Source organism: Myxine glutinosa, chromosome 5 (assembly GCF_964187855.1).
Source record: "Myxine glutinosa chromosome 5, kmMyxGlut1.1, whole genome shotgun sequence".
Lineage (NCBI taxonomy): Eukaryota > Metazoa > Chordata > Myxini > Myxiniformes > Myxinidae > Myxine > Myxine glutinosa.
The window spans coordinates 148,612,239-148,628,766 of NC_136265.1; the positions used below are offsets into that span (position 1 = coordinate 148,612,239).

The 16,528-nt window shown below is 44.9% G+C and overlaps 2 protein-coding genes across 2 annotated transcripts in view; both read right to left on the minus strand.

Annotated features, from left to right (window-relative positions):
• TRPT1 (tRNA phosphotransferase 1) overlaps positions 1 to 16,528 on the minus strand; it is a 458,396-nt gene that overhangs the window by 398,472 nt on the left and 43,396 nt on the right. The gene's annotated exons all lie outside the window — the stretch shown is intronic.
• RHOU (ras homolog family member U) lies at positions 12,850 to 16,492 on the minus strand. The gene is made up of 3 exons (XM_068115986.2): positions 15,771 to 16,492; positions 15,508 to 15,566; positions 12,850 to 13,967 (listed from the first exon to the last, which is right to left on the minus strand). The coding sequence occupies exons 1-3, from the start codon at positions 16,279 to 16,281 to the stop codon at positions 13,515 to 13,517; spliced, it is 1,023 nt and encodes a 340-aa protein (XP_067972087.2). The 5' UTR covers positions 16,282 to 16,492; the 3' UTR covers positions 12,850 to 13,514.

Consider the following 16,528-nt stretch of genomic DNA (forward strand, 5'->3'; position numbering starts at 1 on the left):
CACACATGCAGCATACACCTTTCCCTTCAGCTTCAACGACACTCCCCTCATCATCAGCACGCCACCCAGTTCCCGAAACTTCTTCCATGCACATCTCACTCGAGCAACCGTTGCCGAGTCTGATCCACCTTCTCCATTCAGCATGTCTCCGAGGTAGCAAAATGTTTTCACACCTTCCAGCTTCACGCCATCTCCAAGATCCAACTCAACATTTCCTCCATCTGCAGCTCCCTCTGTGCACACCTTACATTTGAATGTAGCTGCCACACTGGTTAATGACCCTCTCAGACCACTACATTTTTGATGAACCCACTCAGCGCACATTGTACATTGAATGGAGTTCACTCCGACACCCTTCCTACACACAGCACAGGGCCACTTCCCAGTTCTTTCCACCTCACCACATGCTTTACCACTTGCCATCACCTTCGTCTTTCCGATATTCACCTTCAGACCTTTTGTCTCCATACATTCCTTCCACGTGGTCATCTTTTCCTTCAGTCCATCCATACTTTCCGCAATCAACACCAGATCATCTGCATACAACAACTCCCACGGTAAACCCTCCTTTACGTTCTGAGCCAGCACCTCCATCACAGCTACAAATAGTAATGGACTTAGTACCGACCCCTGATGCACTCCCACCTTCACCTCAAACTCACCACTGTTCCCGTCCTTCGTCCTTACAGCTGTGCGCGCTCTTTTGTACATTGCCATCACTACTCTGATCAATCTAATATATATCTAATATATATATATATATACTGTATATATATATATATATATATATATATATATATATATATATATATATATATATATATATATATATATAAATATATATATATATATATATATATATATATATAAATATATATAATTTATCTAATATATATATATATCTCTAATACAGTATATATATATATATATATATATATATATAAATATATATAATTTATCTAATATATATATATATCTCTAATACAGTATATATATATATATATATATAATTTATCTAATATATATATATATATATCTAATACAGTATATATCTAATATAGTACTAATATATACGAATATATACTTATACATATAAGCCTGGTGTTGGCTTAGCGGTTAGGGTGCCAGCTTGGGATCCTGGGTTGGAATCCCGGTCGATCGCTGAATTAACGCCAGTGGGGTTGACTCAGCCTGTCATCCTTCCGAGGTCGGCAAATCGACGACCAGCTCACTCGTAATTCGCTGTGTGTTGCAAGAGGTGACTAACAGGGTTGGCGGCAGGAAGGGCATCCGACCATAAAACATCGTTTCAAAAATGGGACCACGGTGCCCGGAAAAGGACCAACCCTTGCTCTGTGGGGAAAAATGGCCTCCAAAGGTGGTTCTATATATACACAAAGAATTAAGTTAAGCACCCCTACACAACGAATTAAGGTAAGCACCCCCTAATATATATTCTTTGTGTATATGTATACATTGGCATATATTCTAAGGTATGTGAGATCAAATAATGATGGGTATGACATTAGCAATTATCCATTGATGAAATTGAGTGATCAAAGTGAAAAAAAGTGATTGGTTGAGTCAGTGATCCGATCACGTGGGTCCTACACACGTTATTGACGCAAAGATCGCTAGAGGTCTTCTCAGAACAATGACTGTACGTTAGAAAACATAAACGTCATCCACACTGTCCGTGATGGACCTATAGCTCCATACTTAAATTGAGGTGAAAATATGCCTAAAATTCCCAAAAAATTTCACCTTAAATTATGCAGAATAAAATATTGAAAACGGCATGATTGTTATGTTTTTATGTGACCATAATATCACTTCTCCAGAAAATATAGCAATATCATGGGTATATTACACTGTTTTGACGACAACAAACTTGTAATGTGCGAGGTTGTAAAAAAACGGGGGGGGTGCTTAACTTAATTCTTTGTGTATACTTATACATACATTATATCTAATAAATACTAAGATACAACACACACAAACATATATAGTCGTGGCCAAAAATATTGGCACTCTTGCACATTTTTCAAAGAATTCACCATTTCTTCCAGAAAGTTTTTGAAATTGGAAAATATTTTTGTATCCACAAATGTATTTCTTTAGTTTGCAGTGGAACAAAACAAAAAAAGCTGAAAAAACTACTAAATCGTAGCTTATTCCACACAAAAATAATAAAATGGCCCGGACAATATTATTGGCACCTTTTACAAGTTGTTAGAAATAATTCGATTTCAAGCAGGTGATTCTCCTTTACTTTGGAATTGAACTCACTTATGGTGAGTTGCTGGTGCCTGCAATATAAAAATCACTCATTCAACCAGTTTGAATGTAGAAAAGGAATCATTCTGCTGTTTTGTGTCACTGTGTGTGCAGCAGTGAGCATGGAGTAAATAAAGAAACCCAGAGAATTGTCTGAGGAGGTCAGACACAATATTGTAGCCAAGCATGGACAATCTCAAGGCTACAAGTCCATCTCCAGAGACCTTGATGTTCCTGTGTCCACCGTACACAATGTTATCAGGAAGTTTAAGGCCCATGGCACTGTAGCCAACCTCCCTGGACGTGACCGCAAGAGAAAACGTGATCGAAGATTGCAGCGAAGGATTGTTCGAATGGTGGAGAAAGCACCTCGATCAACTGCCAAACAGATTCAAGCTGACCTTCAGACACAAGGTACGACAGTTTCAACTCGCACCATCTGTCGCCAACTCAATGAAAGGGGGTTCTATGGTAGGCGACCCAGGAGGACCCCCCTGCTGAGAAAGCCCGACTGTTGTTTTCCAAAACACACCTGAACAAATCCTTCTGGGAGAATGTCCTATGGACAGATGAGACCAAATTAGAGCTTTTTGGTAAAGCACATCATCTCTATGTTTACAGATAACAAAATGAAGCCTTCAAAGAAAAGAACACCTTCCCTACAGTCAAACATGGAGGAGGTTCAGTGATGTGTTGGGGTTGCTGTGCCGCGTCTGTCACTGGGTGCCTTGAATGTGTGCACGGCATCATGAAATCAGGAGATTACCAAGGCATTTTGGAGCACAATGTTCAACCCAGTGTCAGAAAGCTGGGTCTCCATCAAAGGGCATGGGTCTTGCAGCAGGACAATGACCCCAACCACACTTCAAAAAGCACCCAGAAATGGTTCAAGACAAAACACTGGACTGTTCTGAAGTGGCCTGCAATGAGTCCAGATCTAATCCCATTGAACATCTGTGGGGAGATCTGAAAACAGCAGTTGGGAGAAGGTATCCTTCAAATCTGGGAGAACTGGAGCAGTTTGCACAATAAGAGTGGGACAAACTGCCAGTAGAGAGGTGTAGGAAGCTCATTCGTGGCTATAGGAAGCGCTTGACTGCAGATGTTTTGTCCAAAGGCTGTACTACCAAATATTAAGTCGGGGGTGTCAATAATTTTGTCAATGCCATTTCTTTTTCTTTTCTGATTTAAAAGGATTTATTAAGTTCTGAATCAAAAACAAAGGTTCTGTAATGTTAACAGTGAAATAAAGAATTGTGGAGACCAAATACTTTTGACAATTTCAACTTATTTTTAGAGAAAAGTGTGAGTTATTTGAAAAAAAGTGCAAAGGTGCCAATATTTTTGGCCACGACTGGATGTATATCCCGAGCACATGAAATGCGAAACTTAACAAGTTGTTCAGAACGACCACCAGCTGCAACCATTCTGAAAATGTTCAGCTACGTCTAAAAATCCGTTTAGTAGATGTCACGACGTTTAACATTGACATCCTTACATATGACTGAAACCACAGGTGTTCCTCCGTTCAAATACAGTCCCATGCCCATGCCTTTGGTTTCTTGTTTCTAACCTGTCTTACATGTTTCTTCAGCTGCTTGTGCTGCCTTTTCATGTTTGACTCAACACTCTCTTGGAAAGGTTGATTTCGTGACTCGATGCTTGAGATATATTAGGAGAGACTATTAGAACAGCACTGAGAACTATTTCGAGTGAAGTACACGTGCCGAGCCACTCAATCTTTCATCCCGAGACGTTTTGCACTTTTTCATGGAAAGGTCAAGGCTCATGAAAAAGATAGTCAACAGTGGGTGAAGGCCAATGCATTGACAATGACAAAGAGAAGACCAGGTGTTCTTCTCATTCTTCCAGAAAGATTTTGTATAAACACTCGGATTGGCCGAGGAGAAGAGAGCACCAGGTATGCAAGACCGAGAGATACGTGTGTCTGCTCTGAGGAGTTTAGCTTGGGTTTGAATCCCGACCCAGCTATAAACTGCCACCCCAGTGTTTCACACACAGGGCGAAGTATCAACGTGTGCCACCCTGTTTCACACGCACGGCCAGGTATCAACGTGTGCCACCCTGTTTCATACGCAGGACAAGGTATCAACGTGTGCCACCTTGTTTTTCACACAGGGCGAGGTATCAACGTGTGCCACCTTGTTTTTCACACAGGGCGAGGTATCAACGTGTGCCACCTTGTTTCACACGCAGGGCGAGGTATCAACGTGTGCCACCCTAATGTTTCACACACAGGGCGAGGTATCTACGTGTGCCACCCTAGTGTTTCACACGCAGTGCGAGTACTGGAGTACCCGTCTAATGACCGGTTGTTGGTGGTGGATGTTAAAGTTAACAAAAGTCGGACCCAGTCTTCCATGAAGATGGGTAAGTCATCACCGGCATCCTGAACAAGTTACAAATTTCTACCAATTTAATTCAGGCCCAGCCAGCAAATTCGAAATATTTGTCCTAGATCTGTTCCGTGCCGGTGACCAGTCGACCACCTAAGGTGGGAATAACTGGTACCGTTGGAGAAGACAGAGGAGAAACAGAGTTTTCTTTGCTGTATCAAGTTTGTCCTGCGACATTTGTTTACACTCCAAACTAGTGTAAACTTTTATGCTTACATTACTTTTCAATGATGGTCACTGGAGGTAGGCACTAGGGTGGCACACGTTGAGACCCTTTACTCTGCTTCGGCTTTGTACACACTTGTCACATTGGATTGGAAGCTTCAGTGTAGTACTCGGGACATAATTACTTTCGACGTGTACAGACGTAGCCGGTGCTATTACAAGTCCCCTACCTGTTTAATCGAAGGGGACTATATGCTTGCTCTCTGTCTGTCTGTCCATCACACCTGTGGTTTTTCAGACTTTTTCCCATACCCTATAACGTATTACACTGAAACTTTGTACATGGCTTTTTTTTTTCTTTTTTTTTGTATACAGAATCGAGGCTCGTGAAATAGCAAACATTTATCACACAAGCAAATCAAACAGACAAACAAAGTATATAAAAAGGGGAGCGGTAGACAAGATGGGGAGAGAAGGGGAAGCACACAAACACAACATTTGAGAGCAGGGACATCGGGAGATGTGTGGGAGGGAGAGGGCTTGGGGGGAGGAGGCGTGGGAATGTGGGGGGGGGGGGGGGGTGGGAGAAGTATAAAACACAAGGACACTAAGGACTTCCAGGAAAGAAGTTGGCATTTCAAAAAAGTGGGTTTGGGATGAAATTAACGGGGGTAGCAGAGATCAAGGTTTTGGATGAGGGAAGATAAGAGATGGTGGTGAACAGCTGTTTTAAAGACCTGGAGGGAGGAGTGGGATTGAAGAGAGCGAGGGAGTTTGTTCTCGAGGAGGGAGTAAAGAGGAATGAAGGAGTGAAGGTGAGCAGAGAGTCTTGATTTTGGCAGTTTAACCATAAGAGGGTTGCTGGCAGATCTTGTGCGACCTGTAGGAATATTTGGGGGACAGAGCGCAGATAGAGCTGGGGGAGCAAGGCCGGAGAGGAGTCGGTAGAAGACGGAAAGACCACCAACCTGCCTGCGGTGAGTAAGTGAAAGGCCCTCGGAGTTAGCTTCATCACATAGTCAGGGCCCTTAGGGATATTTTGGTTCAAATTCTTCCAAAAGCATCAAATTTGGCGCAGATGTTGCCCATGCCATACTTTCGATTTTTGACGGGCGCCAAGGGCGGTATGATCCGGGGACCATACCGGTCCATCCCGCCATGTCACCTGACCTATGACGTCATAATTAGGATATGCATCCAATCATATGGCATACTATAAGTGGTCAAAGTTCAAAATGAATCGATCGAAAAATGAAGGCAGGGATCCATTTTTAAGGTTTTCATAAAATCCAATATGGCCGCCAGGTCACATGACCGATGACGTCATATTTATGACATGTATACAATCATGTATACATGAACCCGGATCATGATCGCACAAAAATTAAACACAAGGATATGGCATACAGTTCATAAAACATCAAAATCCGAACCTTTGTAATTAGACTGATGAACTGCATATGCCTGAAAATTTGGAAATAGACATGTAAATATTTCCTCTAATTGTCAAAAATAAGGTCAGAGTTCGATTACCCAACCCAGAAACATAAAATGGAGAACCTCGCGTAAATCTTGACAAAAAATTCAAAAACCGACATGTTTGACTCAAAAATGACCTTTAAGATGACCTTGAGGGTTGACCTTGACCTCGAATCATCAAAATAACATCACAATTGGATTCCTCGACCTCGAAAACCCCTGAAAAGTGGTATCATACATGATTCCAACCCTTTTGGTTATTTAACTGATTTTCCTCTAATCCGGGTGGCGGCCATTTAGTATTTCGCCAATATGGGGCCCCCGGGAGGGGAGGGGGGGCGCCCGTCTTGGCGCCCGTCAAAAATCGAAAGAGTATGGCATGGGCAACATCTGGGCCAAATTTGGTGCTTTTGGAAGAATTTGAACCAAACGGCCTCAAAATATCCCTAAGGGCCCTGACTAACAGGAGATTCCAATGATTCTGAACGCTTTGGTTTCAACAGCGTGAAGACGAGCTAGGTGTGAGGCAGGAGCACCGGCCCAGAGGGGAGAGCAGTATTCCATTAATTTATTTTGATAACTCGCAGAACGAGTTTGCGTTTCAGGATGTTTTGTCAATTTTTCACAGAGCTATGTCCTTTTTGGATGCTCTGCTCCTGAGAAAATATCACTTTGGTCAGAGACATGGACGAAGGTCATGTTTTCACCCCTACCTCTCTGTCTTTCTGTTTTTGAACAGGATATCTCAAAAAGTTGTGGACGGATTTTAAGGAAACTTGGTGGACGGGTTCGGGTTGGGTTTGTGACAAGGAAAAATTGGCTCGGTTTTGGTGAAGATTCAAATCCGGATCCGGATCAGGGAATTTTTAAGTGAATCTTCACCATTGAGTGACGGGACCAAAAATTATTGATATATAGCACGATATCTCAAAAGGTTGTGGACGAGTTCGGCGGAAATTTGGTGGATGAGTTGGTTCGGTGACAACAAGAAGCCAATTACATTTTGGTTCAGATACGGAACCAGATCCGACCTATCAGTGGATACAAAGCGTAAACTGTTCACCTGGCGGAGGTATGCTCTCTACCGAGTGCCGTTCTAGTTCATCTCCTGGTTATCTCTCCGTTACACCTGGTGGTGCATTCTGAAGACCCCACGGTGTCTATGGTGACAGGACATTGTCCTTCGGCTAATTTGCATGGCTAACCGGGATCTTATTCCCTGTGGTTGTGTGCATAGGGTGAAAATTCCTCCAATCTCGAACCTCAGACTTTAAAAGGCCAGAAGGTTTGATTCCACCCCAGCGAGTCCTCCGGGTAAAAGAGTGATGGGGCCAATGGTGAAGAGGAGACCGTCGGGGAATGGTGAAGGGATGACCCAAGGCAGTTTGGGTGGAATAATAACGAAGGATAATTTGACTCTGTGTCGGAGTGGCGACCCGTCGTCCAAGATGGTGCCCCCGAAGGAAAAACTACCTCCGCAGCCCAATGCATCTGAATACTCGAAAGATCTTCGTTTTCTTCTTCTTCAAATTAGACGACGGGTCAGTAAAATGGTCGGTAAAGGCTGAAATATTTTTTGGGGTTCTGGAGTAGAATTGAAGGGAAGAAGAAGAAGCAGGAGAAGTGCAGCGTTTGAAACACTTCCCAACTCAATGGAGACCACATCAAATTTAAAAGGGTTAGAGGAGGGAGACGTCATCGAAAGCTCAAAGGCCACACGTTGCGAGAAGAAAGTGAGCGCAGAGCGAGGGTGCATCCCTGGTGGGGGTAAAAGAGGGGAGGGTGGCAACACAATGACTTGATTAAGCTTTATCACCCCGAGGGTGAACATATACTGGCCCTAAGGTAGAGAGACCCGAATAGGGTGCAGGGAGCACAAGCCACTGTGGTCATGGGGTGGGGGTTGGTAAATATGGAGGTGCAAACTGCAAGCAGCGCTTTATGGGAGCGGAGGAGAGTGAGAGGGTCCAGGTGAGAAGGCAGAACGCGATGAAACAGCGGGAGGGATTTGTGGGAAAGGGAAGCAATTGTGGTCACAGTCACAGTGTGTGTGTAGCAACTAGCAGACGTCACAAATGAGCAGCCTTGCTCGGAAAAGGTACAGCGAGGTGATCAGGTACGTACAAGGTGGAGAGGTACCTTTAGCCATCTTAAACTATATACAGAACAAAGGTACGGCTGGCTTTTGTAATTCGTTCAGGGTGCCGGCGATAACTCGCCCACTCTTAGTGAAGGACACCCTGGGATATTTAACGTCCACACACTAGGACGCCCGGCTTAAGGTCCATCCGAGGGACGGTACACATATATTAATCACCAGGATGACAGGTTATAGCTGGGTCTGGATTCAAACCCAACTTAGAGGCGAATGTGTGCACCTCTAGGTTAGGCCTAGGCTCTATAGATAAGGCCGAGGCCATCCTGTCAGTCACGCTAAATTAGACCCACCGACCTCCAAGACCCAGAGAGGACCCACCGACCTCCAAGACCCAGAGCCAGAGGCCAGAGAGGACCCTCAAACCATTACACCACCCAGTCGGCTTGCTATAATATAACTATAATGTATCAAAATCCTTTAAGCGCTTTTCCTCTTTATTCCGTAAACTCATTTACCTGCACACGTGGACAGCCGTTTTAAGATTAAGACTCGTGACGAACTCTCTCTCTTCAGGGTCTGTTCGTTCCCACAATCCCACGCGGCCGTCCGTGCACGACTCAGCGGCACGCGCCACCTGCGTGGTAGTCATTGCTGGTTACTAAGTTAATCTTTAAGTTTGTTCCAAGTTTCCCCTTTTAAAATGCTGCGTTGCAGAGAATGCTTTGGAATAAAAAGCTTCTCAAGGTCAGCGCTTTCATTACCTGTCTCCTTGACAACATCAATTAATATGTTACAAAGTTACTCTCAAACTTACAGCATTTGTGATTTGAAGTTACTGCAATATGAGGGGAGAATTTGTAGATTTGCATGAAGCATTAACACCGTGCTTGGTGATCATTGTAAAGTACGAAATGGCCTTTAACTTGTGTTTCTTTTTTTTCCTCCACGTATTAACATCATAACATTCAAACTCAATCAGTATGTTGCAGTAGTAAGATTGCACAAAGCAAAAAGGTTTTGATCATTTGTAATTATTTTGAGATGCTTTCGGTTCAGAATGGCAGACTCGGTGTCGAGTGTAAATTGAGCGCATACGCTACCCCTTAAACGGCTTAACTCCCGTTGACGTAAATCAGTCTCCGCCCCCTTCTTGTTTACCGTCAGTGATTTTGCAAACTCAGGAAAACTGCACTACGTATCCCTGCACCCAACAACATATCCTTGGCTCCCTGCACCCAACACCGTATCCCTGCACCCCACAACACATCCCTGCACCCCACACCGTATCCCTACACCCCACAACGTATCCCTGCACCCCACAACGTATCCCTGCACCCCACAACGTATCCCTGCACCCCACAACGTATCCCTGGCTCCCTGCACCCCACAACGTATCCCTGGCTCCCTGCACCCCACAACGTATCCCTGGCTCCCTGCACCCCACACCGCATCCCTGCACCTCACAACGTATCCCTGGCTCCCTGCAACCCACACCATATCCCTGCACCCCACACCCCACAACATATCCCTGGCTCCCTGCAACCCACACCGTATCCCTGGCTCCCTGCAACCCACACCGTATCCCTGGCTCCCTGCAACCCACACCGTATCCCTGCACCCCACACCCCACAACATATCCCTGGCTCCCTACACCCCACACCGTATCCCTGCACCCCACACCCCTCAACATATCCCTGCACCCCACAACATATCCCTGGCTTCCTGCACCCCACACCGTATCCCTGCACCCCACAACATATCCTTGGCTCCCTGCCCCCTCAACGTATCCCTGGCTCCCTGCACCCCACATCCTGCACCTCACAACGTATCCCTGGCTCCCTGCACCCCACACCATATCCCTGCACCCCACAACATATCCCTGCACCCCACAACATATCCCTGCACCCCACAACGTATCCCTGCACCCCACAACATATCCCTGCACCCCACAACGTATCCCTGGCTCCCTGTACCCCCACACCGCATCCCTGCACCTCACATGTCTTCCCGCACCACATCCCTGAACCCAACACTGCATCCCTGCACCCTACACCGCATCCCTGTACACCACAACGTATCCCTGCACCCTACACCGCATGCCTGCACCCCACACCACATCCCTGCACCCCACGTGTCCATCCCGCACCGCATCCCTGCACCCCACATGCCCATCCTGCACCCCACGTGTCCATCACGCACCGCATCCCTGTACCCAACTTGTGAACCATACAAACACCCTATACATTCTGCACCCCATAAGTACTCCACACATTCTCCCTGGAGTGTCTGCATCCACGAAAGTCGTAGTTTGCAATCTCCACCATTCTCAATCCTCGTCACGCAATCATCCCCATATTGAGTGTTAATAAATACGAGCGAACACGAAGTTTCCTTTTAAAATCCAAGTGCTGGTCCATTGCACCGTGACGTAACGGTTGGTTGTTTCTTATTCCATGAGATTCCCATATTCACCTATAACATCAACATTTGGCATTGAAATTCGGTCATGGATACGGGCACAAGATGACATGTGGTACTAGATACAATACACAATATTACCCTCTGAAAGTTACGGTAAAGCACGTACTACAATCTGGTAATTAATTACAGTATTATGCAATATAGTACAGCTCAGTACCACCCTATTGTAGTTATGATAAATAAAATGCAGTAAAGCAAACTACCACCATCTGGTAGTTACCACCATTATGCAGTACCATCTGGTAGTTATTACCATACAGTAGCATCTGGTAGTTATTACCATACAATACCATCTGCTAGTTATGACTGTTCAATACCATCTCGGAGTTATTACTGATGAACCATAATGACCATTCCAAGTAGAACCATCTAATAGTTGTTACCGTAGTCCCATCTGGTAGTTTTTAACCATACAATACCATCTGGTAGTTTTTACTGGGTAGTACCATCTGGTAGTTATTACAATACAATACCATCTGGTAGTTATTTACTGTGTGGAACCATCTGGTAGTTGTTACCGTAGTCCCATCTGGTAGTTTTTAACCATACAATACCATCTGGTAGTTTTTACTGGGTAGTACCATCTGGTAGTTATTACAATACAATACCATCTGGTAGTTATTTACTGTGTGGAACCATCTGGTAGTTATTACCGTACAATATCAACTGGTAGTTATTACCATACAATACCATCTGGTAGTTATTTACTGTGTGGAACCATCTAATAGTTGTTACCGTAGTCCCATCTGGTAGTTTTTAACCATACAATACCATCTGGTAGTTTTTACTGGGTAGTACCATCTGGTAGTTATTACAATACAATACCATCTGGTAGTTATTTACTGTGTGGAACCATCTGGTAGTTATTACCGTACAATATCAACTGGTAGTTATTACCATACAATACCATCTGGTAGTTATTTACTGTGCGGAATAACCTGGTAATTATTACCATACAATATCATCTGGTAGTTATTACCATACAATATCATCTGGTAGTTATTACCATACAAAACCATCAGGTAGTTATTACCCTACAGTACCATGTGGTAGTTATTTACTGTGCAGTACCATCTGGTAGTTATTACCATACAATATCATCTGGTCGTTATTACCATACAATATCATCTGGGAGTTATTACCATACAATGTCATCTGGTAGTTATTTACTGTGTAATATCATCTGCTGGTTATTACCATAAAATACGATTTGCTGGTAATTACCGTACAATACCATCTGCTGATTATTATCGTACAATGTCATCTGGTAGTTATTACCGTACAATATCATCTGGTAGTTATTACCATACAATATCATCTGGTAGTTATTACTGCACAATACCATCTGGTAGTTATTACCATACAATACCATCTGGTAGTTATTTACCATACAATACCATCTGGTAGTTATTTACTGTGCAATACCATCTGGTAGTTATTTACTGTGTAATACCATCTGCTGGTTATTACCATAAAATACTATTTGGTAGTTATCACTGTACAATAGCATCTGCTGGTTATTACCATACAATACCATCTGGTAGTTATTTACTGTGTTTATGAAACATCACAGAACACAGTCGCACCATGTGGTAGTTAATTATTGCACAGTACCACTAGTTGGCAGCATTTATAACACACGACACAGCACCATGTTGGGGCCTTTTGTCCTAATTATTAACTGCCAAATACACTTATCAAACATTCCCTTTTGAAGATCTGACGTACGGGACACGAGTCGTCGACCCTCGTCCCAACGACCTTGCCACGACCACGACACCGATACTTCATCAATATTTAACCGACTTATCCACATCAAAGAGACCGTTGGAGTCAAGTTTGGCGGCAAACAGTGGATTCCGCGTGGGTTTGATGTCACTGATCGGAGCAGAGTCGGAGCACGAGCGACACCAGGCACAGCAGACAACATCATACACACCGGATGTTTATTTTACTCCAGCATAAGGATGGAAAGTTATCTCGATGGTAGATTTAAGAAGATAAATCAGAAAGTTTCAGCAACCATAACTTGGGCAACGATCTCAAGAACATCAGTACATTAAAAATAAAAAAGTTCGAGAAAACAGCATCAGATTACTCAGGAAAAAAATAATTAATTACCCACTAGATGATGCTCATACACTCCCAAAAAGTTGGCAAACAACTTCCCATGCAGGGATGGATAAGGCAAGTTACCAACTTCTCAAAAACTCCCTTCAAAGTCCATAATGTTCCATAAACCAGCGCTCGACCCACAATGCCTTTTGCGAGGAGTCCATTTTGATACATTCAAGCGTCTGGAGGTTTTGCGTTCTGGTGTCCACGTCGCACCGCCACCGACCAAGACACTACGCTCACGACCTATACAAAAGAATGCAAATTAAATAATGGAGGCGCTCAGATGGGACGAGAGCAGGAATGCTGCACCCTGCGGTACGTTGCGTGTCGACTCCGCTCTCGAGGTGCACCACAGTACAAGAGGAAAGCACCGCGAGCACCGTTGGACCGTATCGGCACGAGGCACAATCCAGTGTCCCAAAATTGTATATTTTGGGGGAAATGGAGGGGAGTTCAGAGGTCAATGATGACGTGACGCATCACACGCAGATGTATTTCTTCCACCAAGACCGCGACAAACTCTTCACTTTCTGCTGAGTCAAGGCTTTGGCGAGGTGCTTGCGCTGCACGGCCTCCGCCCGGCGAACCGCCGCCAGGATGGCGGAGTCGAACACCTCTTTGAGGTTCTTTTGCGTGAGCGCGGAGCACTCGACGTAATCCACGGCGCCCGCCTTCTCGGCGCACAGGCCCGCGGCCACCTCGGAGACCGGGCGCTCCCGGGCGCGGTTCAGCTCGATGAGGACGTGCACGTCGCTGCGGAGGTCGCACTGTGTGCCCACCAAGACGATGGGCGCCCGAGGGCAGTGCCTGCGGATCTCCGGGACCCATTTCTCCGTGACGTTCTGGAAGGACGACGGGTTGACGACGCTGAAGCAAAGCAAGAACACATCCGTGTTTGGGTAGCAGAGTGGGCGCAGCTTGTCGAAGTCATCCTGGTTAGAAGGAGGAAGAAGAGGAAGAGTAGATACAATTTTGGTGAAGATGCGCATCCGGATCCAGCTAGTAGAAGTTTTTAAGTGATTCTTCACCATTGAGTGATATGGCCAACCAGGTGGAGGCATAGTCGGCAAAATAATGACCATTCCAAGGTCCACTCATTCATTCGTTAGTCAGCAAAATAATGAGCATTTCAAGTGTTTCACTCATTCATTCGTTAGTCAGCAAAACAATGACCATTCCAAATGTTTCACTCATTCATTAGTCAGCAAAATAATGCCCATTCCAAGTGTTTCACTCATTCATTCGTTAGTAAGCAAAATAATGACTATTCCAAAAGTGTCACTCATTCATTAGTCAGCAAAATAATGACCATTTCAAGTGTTTCACTCATTCATTAGTCAGCAAAATAATGCCCATTCCAAGTGTATCACTCATTCATTCATCAGCAAATAATGACCATTCCAAGTGTTCCACTCATTCATTAGTCAGCAAAATAATGCCCATTCCAAGTGTTTCACTCATTCATTCGTTAGTAAGCAAAATAATGCCCATTCCAAGTGTATCACTCATTCATTCATCAGCAAATAATGCCCATTCCAAGTGTTTCACTCATTCATTCGTTAGTAAGCAAAAGAATGACCATTCCAAGTGTTTCACTCATTCGTTAGTAAGCAAAATAACGACCACTCCAAGTGTTTCACTCATTCATTCGTTAGTCGAGAAAATAATGACGACTCCAAGTGTTTCACTGATTCATTCGTTAGTCAGCAAAATAATGACCATTCCAAGTTTCACTCATTCATTCGTTAGTCAGCAAATAATGACCATTCCAAGTTTCACTCATTCTTTCGTTAGCAAAATAATGACCATTCCAAGTGTTTCACTCATTCATTAGTCAGCAAAATAATGACCACTCCAAGTGTTTCACTCATTCATTCGTTAGTCAGCAAAATAATGACCATTCCAAGTTTCACTCATTCTTTCGTTAGCAAAATAATGACCATTCCAAGTGTTTCACTCATTCATTAGTCAGCAAAATAATGCCCATTCCAAGTTTCACTCATTCATTCATCAGCAAATAATGACCATTCCAAGTGTTCCACTCATTCATTAGTCAGCAAAATAATGCCCATTCCAAGTGTTTCACTCATTCATTCATCAGCAAAATAATGCCCATTCCAAGTGTTTCACTCATTCATCCATCAGCAAAATAATGCCCATTCCAAGTGTTTCACTCATTCATCCATCAGCAAAATAATGCCCATTCCAAGTGTTTCACTCATTCATTCATCAGCAAAATAATGCCCATTCCAAGTGTTTCACTCATTCATCCATCAGCAAAATAATGACCATTCCAAGTATTTCACTCATTCATTCGTCAGCAAAATAATGACCATTCCAAGTTTCACTCACATTTGTTAGTAAGCAAAATCATGACCACTCCAAGTGTTTCACTCATTCTTTCGTTAGTCAGCAAAAGAATGACCGTTCCAAGTGTTTCACTCGTTCATTTATTCGTTCATTCACTCATACCTGTCCGGCCAAGTCGCACAGCTGTAGTCGAACCGGAGTACCATCCACATTCACAGAAGCTGTAAACAAGACGATCAAATAAACTTGGAAAACCAATAACAAAATAATGCAAAAATGTGCAGTGGTCATACTATATTCAGCGTTGATGTCCGGTGACGTCAGACCCTGATGACGTATAGCGACGATACGAGGCCGTGGTGAGCGAAACGGCGAGATGCCGATGTGGTCACGTAATGTGTTAGCTCGTTACCACGTGACCTTACCCGAGTAGTTGTCCAAGGCCGTAGGCACGTACTCCGTGGGGTAACCGTTCGTGGTGTAACTGACCACGAGACTCGTCTTGCCAACGGCTCCGTCGCCAACCAGGACGCACTTGAGCTGCCGCTCGGCGACCTCTCCGGAGCACGACCCCGGGGAGTCCGGCGGAGAGGTGGACGATGAGGAGGTGGACGACGACGACGACGACGACGACGAGGACGAGGATGAAGAAGAAGCAGGCAGGGAGAGGGGGAAGAGTGCGGAGGGAGAATCCATCGGAGACGATCCGAAGGAGAAACTCAAGGGAGACCCGGACAGGACGGGCGAACATGGCGAGATGGGTAACACGAGCGGGGAGGCCACGGGCCGTGCCGGGGAGCAGCGATGGGGAGGCACGGGCGGGGGACAGTCGGGGCCGGGCCGTGCCAAAGCCGCCCGATAATCCGGCCCGGCTTCGGGCGCCATTCTGGCCAAAGCGTGCCGCTCGTCCTCCGACCTAGCCGCGCCGGGATGCATAAAACTGCTGACGGCCAAATTATCCTCTTCTGCCCGGGAATCGCCAGGTATTCGCGGAGGAAGCGCAACAAGCAAAAGGCCTAGAACGCACTCGAGGGCCGCTGCTCCGTGCACGGAACTTCGGCCAAACTTTGCGTTCCGAATCCCATAAGCGGATTTGCCACGAACGCACAATCGCACATGCACAGCGAGGACGCGACGGCGACGCTGCCTTCGGGCGGCTTATTATACACGACGCGGACCGGCC

What these genes read in the sequence shown, in the direction of transcription:
- RHOU (XM_068115986.2), bottom strand. Translation starts at nt 16,281, where the DNA reads ATGCATCCCGGCGCGGCTAGGTCGGAGGACGAGCGGCACGCTTTGGCC. An exon ending in GGCCTTGGACAACTACTCGG is followed by an intron (nt 15,567 to 15,770) that starts GTAAGGTCACGT and finishes TCTTGTTTACAG; the next exon opens with CTTCTGTGAATGTGGATGGT. An exon ending in TGTGCGACTTGGCCGGACAG is followed by an intron (nt 13,968 to 15,507) that starts GTATGAGTGAAT and finishes CCTTCTAACCAG; the next exon opens with GATGACTTCGACAAGCTGCG.